General features: G+C 37.1%; 1 protein-coding gene across 3 annotated transcripts in view; it reads left to right on the top strand.

Moving 5' to 3' along the window:
- The window catches only part of vps50 (VPS50 EARP/GARPII complex subunit), a 189,661-nt gene that overhangs the window by 97,537 nt on the left and 79,821 nt on the right, over positions 1-12,303 (top strand). For all 3 annotated transcript variants that reach the window (XM_046834965.1, XM_046834968.1, XM_046834967.1), the window contains exons 17-18: positions 6,942-7,032; positions 10,399-10,575. In XM_046834965.1, the coding sequence (XP_046690921.1) occupies positions 6,942-7,032; positions 10,399-10,575 (268 nt within the window). The remainder of the gene's footprint in view (positions 1-6,941; positions 7,033-10,398; positions 10,576-12,303) is intronic.

Below are 12,303 nucleotides of genomic sequence, written 5' to 3'. Positions count from 1 at the left end.
GTCTGTTCCACAGCATTTTTACGTTATTATAAAATGGTAGACTGTTTCTGTAGACTTGTAAATTAATACCGTTGTTGTATTTTTTTTTTTTTTTAGCAATTCCGAATTTTAAACTAGCTGGTTTTGACATGAGCAGAGTGTGTGTTTAGTTTTCTTCAGACTACAACCTCGATTTCATTCTGCACGGAATCCACATGCTCACAAGCTGCCGGTTGTGTCCAGTTATCATAGATGCATCACCAATTATTCCATCCTCTGTATATATATCATAATTATTTTTAATCACTAAACATTTGTTTTACTGATGCAGCAAGTCTCAAATTAGAACCAAAATTTGCCATGATGCACAAAATTTACCTTCTGGGGTCGACAAACACGCCAGCGCGTTTTGTGGCTTTTTTTTCCTCATAACGTCTTTTTTTGCTCGTACAGATAAGAGCAATACACCATTCAAATCTACTTGTATTTGTATACACTCTTATTATATACATATTAACAACAAAACGCTGCGCTATTGGAAAATAAAGAAAACAGACAGGGGGCGCTCTCTGCCATCTCGGTCATCTCTATTTACAGACACATCAATAAAACAACCTAAATCTCAGTGAATACTTGCCTTACAAACATAATAAATATATGTATAGAAAGCTTAAAATGTCTATTTTTTAAATTAACAATAAGAAATCAACCAAATCAAATATTCTCTGATTGTGTAATCCGTATGAAAGTTAGAAGAGGTACAGTTTCTCTGGTATCACCTCATTGGAAACATAGCAAAAGTTCTGTTTGGTGTCCTGATTATTAACATAATTTAAAACTCCATAATTACAACAATATGTTTGGTTTCACTAATAATAAAAATAGATTTACATAAAGCATCCATATTTGTCCATTCCCATGTTGATTAGAGTTTAACAAATGTGATAAATATCAATTTAATGTGATTATGAGTCACACACACACAGAGTAATTCACAAAAGTGAGTACACATTTCAAATTTCAGCAACCATTTTAGTACATCTTCTGGAACCAACCCCAGCCATTAGGGTTGCACAAGCCAGTGCACTCTCAGTGCCGGTCCCAAGTCCGGATAAATAGGGAGGGTTGCGTTAGGAAGGGCATCCAGCGTATAAACATGTGCCAAATCAAACATGCGGATGATCCGCTGTGGCGACCCCTAACGGAAGAAGCCGAAAGAAAGTTATTCTGTACTGTAGAAATGAAAATTGGATATTAAACTTAAAAGACCCTCCTGATATATAATGTGATATAGTATATATGATATATTATATTATACATACATTATAATACTATGCATATATAATAGTTATATTTGTAATATATAGTTACAAATTGACATTTGTATAAAATATTGCACATTTTCTGAGTCTGAAAGAATATGGATTTTAATAGATTTTAATTCGATACTGTATAGACAAATATTTGCCCATATGCTTATGAGGTCATAACTGCAGAATTGTGAAACTGACCTCATGTTTGTTTGTTCTCGTCTCCTCTTCTCTAGTGCGTTTGTCCCGGGTTGTATTGTGTTATTTTGAGCTTTATTTTACAATTGTAATGTCTTAATCTGACTGCTTGATGTGTTGTGAGGTCTAAGGTTCACATCTAACAAATGGTTACTCTGTGCTGTGCGTGTTTACTTTTACTCTGACCTTATTAACACAAAGACCGAGTGATTCTCAGTTATGCAAACATGAACACGGTCCCTGTAGTGCAGATCCCTTCACTTTTAGCGTGCACACACACACACACACACACACACACTCTGGTTATTAATTATTTTGTATTTTTCCCACATTCTTTTTACAACTTATCAGGGGCAGATTATTTAAGACTGATGTGTCAGGTTATTTTAATTCTAAAGAGTTTGGTAACAACATTGTCAGCATGTGTCAAGAAATATCTCTCTCTCTGATGTGTTTCTAGTCGGAGGTGTTTTTTTTTTTTTTTAAATAGACCATTAGCTATAGTATTCCTTATTCCCCTGTTTGCTGCTATGTTCGTTTTTTACTTTTATGTCATATTTCCACCCCTGTTGCCTCATTGGTTCATTTTTATACGTCTTTTCATCGACAGGTGTCTCCACTTCCTTGTTTTGTGTAATGTGTGTATTGTCTTTTTTTCTGCAGTTTTGGTGAAAAGTTCAGCTACTTATTCATATCAATCCTTTGTTTCATTTTTTTTTTTTCCTGTCCTTCCTAATTTGCCCTAGTTAGTCCTAGTTACCCTAGGTAGTTGCCTGACTTTTCCCTGTTTCCTGTTTGGACTTAGTCCTGCCGATTCAGACTTCTCTGCCTGTGCAGGTTTAATAAAATGCACCCATTGAACTGCACTTGCATCCACTAATGCTCATATATTTTCCATGGACAACATGACAGTGTGTCCTTTGGATAATGCGATTTGCATCTCAAAAAAACCCTATGATCATTAAATATACATATGAAGCAGCTGCCGATGCGATTCACTCCTATTCCGATGCAGTACGATCCGATTTCGATGCGATTCAACACGATACGATTCAATGCATTACGATGTAATGGTAAAAAAATATGATGCTCTGCAATTCACTATGGTACAAATAGTTCGCTATTATTTCTTTGGTTCAGACAGAAAACAAATCATCAATTTACTTAAGTGCCTTCTGACTTCGACCTCATGGTCCCTTTTACAATCAGGCCTTTGTAGTGCAAAAAAATAATTATAAAAGTAAAGATTAAATAAAAGATGTTCTTTTCCTGTTCTCTCTACAGGAAGACGCAGCTCTACCTCTGCAATGTTAATCTGTATTCTATGTGAGTCTCAGGACACGCCTCGGTCTTCGTAAGCTTTGTTATGCGTCATATTCACGTAGCAGCAGCGGTGCTGAGAGAACACGCCCGAGAAACGGTTTAGCGACGAGAAATCAAATTTAATCTGAAGTTATCTGATTTAACTTTTATGCAAATCAGTGAATCTTACCGTCACTAATAAACACAGTGTTTTTTTTTTACTAGCGGCATGGGAGAGATTTATATCTTGATTATTATTCTGCAAATTCCTGGGTTGCTTTTTAAAAATGATTAACTGTCTGCTCGTCGGAGGCACCGCTAGAGACACATTGCTGGAATGTATATATCATATGGCAGAAATGATGCGACTAGAGCTTTTCATTAACCGGAAATCAACTGTAAAGACTGTGAATTTACAGGATGTAAACGTATAGTGTTGAAATAACACTGTAAAACCTTTCAGAGTTAGTTTATTGTAAAATACTGGCGATTTTGCTGTATTTTTACAACACTTTTACCGTAATCAGCATTTACACTATAGTGCTGTTTTTTCCATTTACAGTATCCTACTGTCATATTTTGTTTTACAGAAAACTGTTGTTTACAGTAATATATTGTATTTTTTTTAACAGTGAAATAATGCAGTCGCAATGTAACTGCTTTATTTATTAAATTATTTGACATTATATTGTTAATAATCACACAATTCTGAATGGAAAAGAACAGTAAAAGAATTAGGGAATTGAGAACAACTTGCTTTGAGATATAAACTTAAAAAAAAAAAAAAGAGCAGAAAATTGGCTTTATTGAACATGCAAGCTAAAATTCCAGCTTTAATAGTTTTTATTTAAAAAACTATCCACGTACAATTAACGGTTAACAGTGCAGATAATACAAGCGAATTGAGAAGGAACTCATTTAACCCCTGTTGAACCAAAGGATGGACCATGTGACCAGTCACATATTATTGTTGTAGATCTCATGTTTAATGTAGTTGTTGCTTTACCCTTTTAACGTCTAGGCTAGAGGGCTGCTTTGGGATCCTGCGGATCCTGCGGACGTAACGCAAACCATGCATTTTTAGCTCTGTGCTTTCTCCAATGAATTGGAGAAGAAAATTTAAACGGGTATTTACTGTACGTCACAAAAAAAGAAACTAGGCAAGTATGACATTTGTCTGTTATAATTCTGCAAGTTAATCGAGTACTCTAATCGTTAATCGAGTGACTGCAAATCTCCACTTATGAGTCTGCCTTTTCCCAACTGAAGATTATTAGGTCCAAACACTGTTTCACCATGACTTCATTATTTGGTCATTTGATAGTCTGCTTGAGGCTGGTTACCAGCAGCTACTGTCCGGACTCTACAACCCTGACTGACTCTATTCAGTGCAAGTCATCAGAGTACGCTTGATACTTTGGACACAGGTTTGACATGTTCACTGAGGGTGTACTCACTTTTGTTGCCAGTTATTGAGACAATAATGGCTGTATGCTAAGATATTTTTACATTTACATTTGCTGCATTTAGCAGACGCCCTTGTCCAAAGCGACGTGTACAAAAGTTCTTTGAGTCTCTAGTAATAAATAAATCTACACTGGTACACAAGATTACAAACTTAATTTAAAAATAACTCTTGAATTTTACAAAGCAAACTTGGAAAGTGCTAATTTAAGTGTTTAGGAAGAGGTAGGTCTTCAGTCGTCGCTTGAAGATGGTCAGGGACTCCACCGACGGACATCTTGGGGAAGTTCAGTCCACCACCTCGGTGCCAGAACAGAGAAGAGCCTTGAAGTATACTTACCTTTTATTCTGAGAGAAGGTGGTACCAGTCAAGCAGTGCTGGCAGATCTCAGTTATTTTTAGAGGACAGTAAATCTATACTGCTATACGAGCTGCACATTGACTACACTAAAGAGTCAATATACAAAGAGAAGTCAATGCTAATCAGCGAGTTTCCTACCAAAACTCTCGTGCACAAATGGGTTTTCAACCTTTTCTCCACCTTCTCTCTATATCTCTCTTATCGCTCTCTTTCTATGATGGCCCTTTAATTCTGGAAGCCCCGTCTCTCTTGTGACATCTGCATCCTCGATCGGTGCAACAATTCTCTGTAATCCACCAATTGGCTGGAAACGAACCTGCAACTGGAGAAAGCTAAGATGGAATGGAGGGAGAGGGGGCAAACAAGATCAATTTAAAATTCATTTACAGAATTAAATTAAGAACAGACAGAATCTTTTAAATTAATCTTTAAATCCTTTTAATAATTAGTAATAACTTATTGGGAAAAAACCAGAAGAAGTCAGACATTGAGCACTCCCCATATAACCAAAATGGTATGATCCTCGTTTCATAACACTTCTACCAAGATTTGATTGTTAGATTGGTAGTCGAATCAGAATCCTCCTGTTGAAGCATCGAATCATCGACTATATGGGGGTCACCCTTAAAAAATATCCAGCAAAAAGTCTATTTCAGAATTTCCACTCTGTGTTTGTTTTCATTGAAATATAGCAAACATTGACTTCAATTCCTGGTTTCTCAACTAAAAATCTTTTTTTTAATTCATTTTATACAGTATACAGTGATGAACTGATTATTTGCTGGTTAGCATACCCCCTGATAACATCGTTTTCCACAATCCAAAGGTGCCAAAACGTATTCAATCTGATAACGGTGCATCTCTCGGCACGTCACGTAGAGCTGGATTTTGTGTGGCATTTCTACAAAAAAATACGACTAGTACAAAATCTCTGGGTAGGAATTGTTCCTGTACATCTGCATAAACAGCTGGGTGCCTCTCACTTCCAAGAGAACAAGCAACATAGGCGTAGCTCATGTCTGTTGTTGTGGTGACTGATAAAAAAAAAACAACAACAAAAGAAACACTTGCAAAAAATAGCACAATAGTCCGATTTTCTTTTAATGGATTAAACAATAAAACATTTTAAACCCTTTAAAAAAACTCTATAAATACTGGAAAAAGGGGGAAAAAATACATAAAATATAAGATTTGATTTCTCCATTTGCTGTTATAATAACCTTCACTCTACTATGAAGATATCCCACTGGATTTTTGGAGTGTCCTTCTGGAGATTTGTGGAGATCCATTCAGTCACATGGCTGTTAGTAAAGTTTAATATGATGGATTGGCCAAGTATGTCTCCAGACCTGAACAATATTGAGCTCCTGTGGGGCATCATTTCTTTTCTTTTGCTGCTGTAACATAGAAATTTCCCCACTGTGGGACGAATAAAGGTTTATCTTACCTTATCTATTTTTTATCTTATATATAAATACAATTCAAGAGCAATTAGCGCCAATAACAGAAAGCTGATTGCATGTTGGTCTCATTTGTAGTCGTAAAGCAGCGAATTATATTTGTGATGGAACTACATCGCCACGAAAACTACTAACAAAAACATACTAAAGTGCTGCGTTAGCATTTTAATGGGCATTGGAGGTAGCGTTACATAGATGTTGGAAAGTGAGGCCCTGTTCAAAATTGCATCGAACAGCGAAACATTTGATAGATTATTAAAAAAACTAAAAATATTTCAAATAAATTGTGATTATTCATCAATATAGCAACAATGTCTTTTCGCATATTTATCACAATATCAAAATATCGCCCAGCGCTACAACAAGAGTACACATTTATATTTACACTATTTCGTAGACGCCATTCTTTCAGAGACAATTCTATTTATCTCACGCGTACAACTGAGCTGCCATGTGGTTAGGGGCGTTGCTCAGGAGCTCGGAAGTGGCGGCTTGGATTTGAATTCCTGACCTTCGGATCCAAAATCTACGCCTTCGACTCTAAGCTTTCACCTTCCCATGATGATGATGATGATGATGATGATGTGGTGGAGCTCCAAAGCCTTCTTTTCCTCTGGCTGTGATCTTCCATGCTTTGCGTTATTAACACTGATGTCTACTTTTTTGCTGCCATCATTCTGAGCCTTGCTGCTGAATATACAGGGAGGAAACATTGTGGTGGTGGTTTGAACAAAACCAAGGTGTTTTTCTTCCTCAGAAGCAATCATTGCATCGTTCACCAATTTCATCAGGTTTCTTGAAGTAAACTCCATCTCTGTGTCTCTCTCTCTCTCTCTCTCTCTCTCTCTCTCTCTCTCTTTTTGTTAGAACCCGCCTGGAGGAGTTGCGCATGTTCCTGGAGAATGAAACGTGGGAGTTGTGTCCTGTGAAGTCCAACTTTAGTATCACTCAACTTCACGTAAGTCTCAGCACTTCACCTGAGGCGGCTGTTTTGATCAGAAACAACAAAACCTCACATCGAGGTTCTTCAGTTCATCCTAAAACTGTCGGTTACTATATGTACATACATTGCTCTCCAAAAATATTGGCACCTTTGTTAAATATGAGCAATCTGTGATGAATGTCTAAAATTTGGCTTGTGGGTTACCTTATTTTTAGGCCCTTGTGAAGCAGGAAGTCATAGTTAAACACTTCATTTCCTAATCTCCCATGTGTAAAAAAAAAAAATCAATAGGAATAGACTTCAAATACATTTTATGCGTATGAATTTATAGTAACCAATAACTGTGGCGCATATATTTCAATAAAACGTGGACCATGTACACAAAGCATGTACTTGAGTTAATGTAGAGATACAGTAGCTAAAATATTACTTCAGTAAAAGTAAAAGTGCCCCTTTAAACTTTCACTTGAGTAAAAGGCCTTCGAATGTACTTAAGTATCCAAAGTACTATGGTTTATTATGGCCGTAATGTTCCTATTATCATATTTAACACAAGACTCTTTGCTTAATCAACTCAGTTTATGTGTAACGACTCTGTTACACTTAACACACCGATCTATTAATAGAATGATATTAGTGATAGAAGGGTATCTGCAAGAGTAAAAAAGAAGGTTTATAGAAATGTGGTGAGACCTGCGATGTTGTATGGTTTAGAGACAGTGGCATTGAGTAAAAGACAGGAGGTGGAGCTGGAGGTAGCAGAGCTGAAGATGTTGAGGTTTTCGTTGGGTGTGACGAGAATGGACAGAATTAGAAACAAGTTTATTAGAGGGACAGCGCATGTAGGACGTTTTGGAGACAAGGTGAGGGAGGTGAGATTGAGATGGTTTGAATATGTGCAGAGGAGGGACATGGGGTGTATCAGTAGGAGAATGCTGAGGATGGAGCCACCAGGAAGGAGGGAAAGAGGAAGACCAAGGAGGAGGTTCATGGATGTGGTGAAGGAAGACATGCAGGTAGTTGGTGTAACAGAGGCAGATGTAGAGGACAGGGGGGTGTGGAGACGGATGGTCCGCTGTGGCGACCCCTGATGGGAGAAGCCGAAAAAAGAAGAAGAATGAGTCAAAAACCTGGTTAATTTCTATTAAAATTATGAGGCAAAAACCTTCTTTAAAAAAAATTAAATCGCTTAAATAAGGTCACTGGTGTTGTGGCAAGTTTTAGTCCGCCATTTCCTCCATCATTTATTGCTTCCAAAATGCTTGGTGTTGAACTGACGCTGAACTGTATGTTGGTGATGAAGTAGATACATCAAACGGCAATCAAAACAAGTCCGAGCCAAATTTTGACCAGTTAAGTTTTTATCCGCTTATAAATTGAAAAAGAACGACTGATTTCGCAAAATGTAGTTGAGTAAAAAGTTAAATATTTGACTTTAAATTGTAGTAAAGTTAAAGTTTCTCCAAATAAAAATACTTAAAATAAATACTTCAGTGAAGTACAGATACCCAAAAAAGCGACTTAAATACAGTAACAAATTACATTTACTTCCTTACTGCAATTTTCACATGAGAGCAAAGTATTTTTGTGATTTCTTTCAAATAAAAAAAAGATCATCATCTTCGCTTCAGTTCATCAAGGGTGCCAGTATTATTGAAATGGCGCTGAACTTGCTGAGCATACTCGGTTATTATTTCCTGTTAGAAATTAGTTTTGTGTGGATTTTGGGGAAGTTTTTAGTCAGGACTTTAGAGAAAAAACTGCATTAGGACTATGGGATCGTAGCCAGACGCTGAATCCTGGCGTGGATTATCGCCTTCTCTCAGCTGTATCGAGAAACAGGAAAGACGTGCGTGTCAAATGTATTTGAACACGAGCCTTTGTGAGCCTCCCAGGGTCGCTATGATGTCAATCTGTGGGAAAAAAAACCCCACATTTGTTTTTCACTTTGTGCCGAGACACGCCGCAGCGAAATCACATTCTACAGAGAGAATCTTATGAATAAATCTACAAACATTTCTATTGCAAGCGGGTACAAAAATCTTTTCCGTCATTGATTTGGAGCATACAGTGGGGTTTAAGGTGGCCATTTTGATTTGTAAAATCGGGTTACGATGAGACGGAATGTATTAGCCCGAATCACATCTCATCATCACAAATCGATGAACAATTTGTTGTTTGAGGTCATTTTTTTGAGGTATAACATTAATTTTAAATCTTTTTGCTGTCTATTGCCTGTTCCACCTGCATTCATTTTACATTCTTTGTAATAAATTATTGCAGGACGTCAGTTGTTTTTAATTGACACTGCAATTGTATTCCTCAGGTTCACCATAAAAACCACTGAATGGGTATTTGATTAAAGTGATCGTTGCACAGATGAAACCAGGGTTTGTTCATGTCTAATGTATATAAAGCAGTGATTTGTATTACATACTAAACCTTCTATAAGTAGAATTGTACAGTAGTATGCAGAATGTGAACAGCACAAATAACATTTAGTGTAAGGTGCATTTTGTTTGGTGGTTTTATTGTTGGTATGTGTATGATGAGAGATCAGACCTTTTCTTATGTTCAATATTAATCGAATGTTTCAATAAAAAAAATAGTTTCCCCCCCCCCCAATGTAGACAGAAGATAATGGAAAATGAAGCAAAAAAAATGTAGAAATAAATCCAGATTTTGCTAGAAAATTAGGTGTCCCAATAATTTTGGAATGTGGATTTTTTTTCCACATATACATTAATTAATATAAAACCACATTTGAGACTTTCATCAGAAAACGTGTCCATATTTTTATGGTACTAACAAATGAATAGACTCACTAAACATACACTCTGCGAACAAATGTTTTGGGACACCTGATTTTTCCAGCTATATGAGGTTCTTTCCCAAACTGTTACCACAAAACATCTTGGATCTTCACTTGAACAAGGAGACACGAACCTTTTCCAGCATGATAATGGCTCTGTGCACAAAGCCAACTCTATGAAGTTCTGGTGTTCAAGGGCTGGAGTGGAAAATGTTAAGTGGTCTGCTATAGAGTTATAGATATCAACCCTTATTGGATTGCAATTAGAATTGGAACGCTGACTGCATCCCAGGCCTCGTCACCTCATCTACATCAGAACCTGACTTAACACCTTTGTGGCTGAATGAGCACAAATCTCCACAGGAACACATTATTATAAAAGTGGAAGCTTAACGTGGAATCGGATGTTTAAAAAGCACATACGACTCTTATAGTCAGGTGTCCACAAATGTTTGTCTATTGGATTGATATTTTATGGTTTTTTACTTTAAACTGTGTGACTGAACAAATGTGCAACCATTAAACCTGATGATTTCTGCAGTAATTGTTTGAACACCGTTGTGCTGCAGGAGTTTAAGTTCATGGGCCAGTGTCGCTCGCCGTCTGCGTCTCCAAGCAGACAGCCAACCTCCAGAGACCCTGACCAGCTGTTTCTCTTCGAGCAGTACATACAGGAAGGAAACCCTTTTGAGATGCAGATCGACAATAAGGAAGAGGAGAGTGAGGACGTTCTGGCATCCAATGGGGTAGGCTTATTATTATTATTATTACTCATTATTTAGTTATTACATGTTCGTTACCACCTTATTTTAGGTGTATTACAGCTTATTACTACTATTTCTTTAGAAAACACGTTATTTTTCCAGTTCATAGGTTTATATAGAAGTTATTACCGTATTTTCTGGACTATAAGTCGCTACTTTTTTTCCACTTTTTGAACCTCGCGGCTTAAACAACGAAGCAGCTAATTTATTAATTTTTCCTAGTTTTTTTCCGGTTTTACAAACTTTAAGCCAGAAAACTGAACCCCATAACATTAGACCAATGAAATTTCTGAACGGAAACGAAAAACACGCACCTCACCTGTGTTCTGAGCTGCACGACATCGGGAGAAAAAACTTCCGTCGGGTGATTTTTAAACGCACGACGATGCCAAAAGATAAACTCCCGAGAGAAATATTTGTGAAAGGAAGGAGGAAGACAGTGAACAATGACTTTCTTGGTCGGCTACTGTTTAGATACAAGCCGTTGTAACGCGTTGAGTCTGGGTGAAGGGAGAGCTCGCTAACTCCAGTTGCAACAGAAATCATATAAGCACAGACAGGTTTCCAAAACTCGTGCTTTTTTATTTTTCTTGGCAACAGCGTTACGGGTTAGTCAAAGAAACTTAGAAATGAGCATCAGAAAATAATAAGGACATATTCCTCGTCTTGCACACACGCAGTAATACCGGAAAAAAATGCAGTGGAAGGCTATTCCCAAAATACCGCTTTGCTCCTAAAGGAAGCGCAACATATTTCACCCGTTACACCGCGTGTAACGTGCCTTTCGTCAAAGCCTGTGTAAAGTTAATTAGTTTCAATGTAGGTGTGGCTTATTTATGTTAAAAATAAAAATATTTGTAAAATTCAGTGGGTGCGGCTTATATATGGGTGCCCTTTATAGTCAGGAAATGACGGTAATAGTAATAATAATAGTAAAGGATGTGTAAACAAGCTGATTTATTTATTTATTTTTTTGCTCCTAAATTCATAGATTTTTTATAATGGAATGGAATAGAATCACATCTTTAACTTTGATGCCGATGCGAATCACTGAATCATACCATTCATAATATACACGATATTGTGATAGAAAATGACAGAATACATGTTTTTGTTTTTTTGGGTTTTTTTTTATCCCCTCCAGAGTAGTTGTGTGCAGCAGATTGTTTGTGACCACTTTCTCTCAGGCCCGAGTGAACTTGAGTTCTCTCCCTTCATTTATTCTCGATAACATGACCGAACCCACAATGAGCTGTTGAAACAAATGGACATAATTAACTGTGTTAAGTGGTTTATCGTCTCTTTCTCTACCTGCCATGTTAGATCAGCTTTATGGGAGGGTGTAGTGTCTGCGTGGAGTTCTCTTCACTCCAAACCCACTTGACATTTCAAAACACGCAAGAAGGTTTTATTCTGTCGATGGCGTAGGCTGTGGAAAAAAGTGTTTTTACCTTGAGAATGCATAGAGTTAAATAAATAATCATTACAAAAACCAGACAGTTTTGATTACTGTCGTCTGGGGCTCACATGTTTATTTTCATGTATTATAAGAGCCTGTTGTTGATCCGGCAGCATGTGTTAACATATTTCACAAACCCCATGCAGTGCTCAGGATCTGGAGGGTCTCTCACATGGTGTGTTCAAAACAATATAGCACAGAAGGTTATTATCATGATCATCTCCCCGTGTAGCATGTCCTCAGTTCTTCTT

The sequence above is a fragment of the Silurus meridionalis genome, chromosome 22, assembly GCF_014805685.1.
Source record: "Silurus meridionalis isolate SWU-2019-XX chromosome 22, ASM1480568v1, whole genome shotgun sequence".
Classification (NCBI taxonomy): Eukaryota; Metazoa; Chordata; class Actinopteri; order Siluriformes; family Siluridae; genus Silurus; species Silurus meridionalis.
Note: the sequence above shows the minus strand (reverse complement) of the source record. Positions and strands in the feature narration are given on the sequence as shown.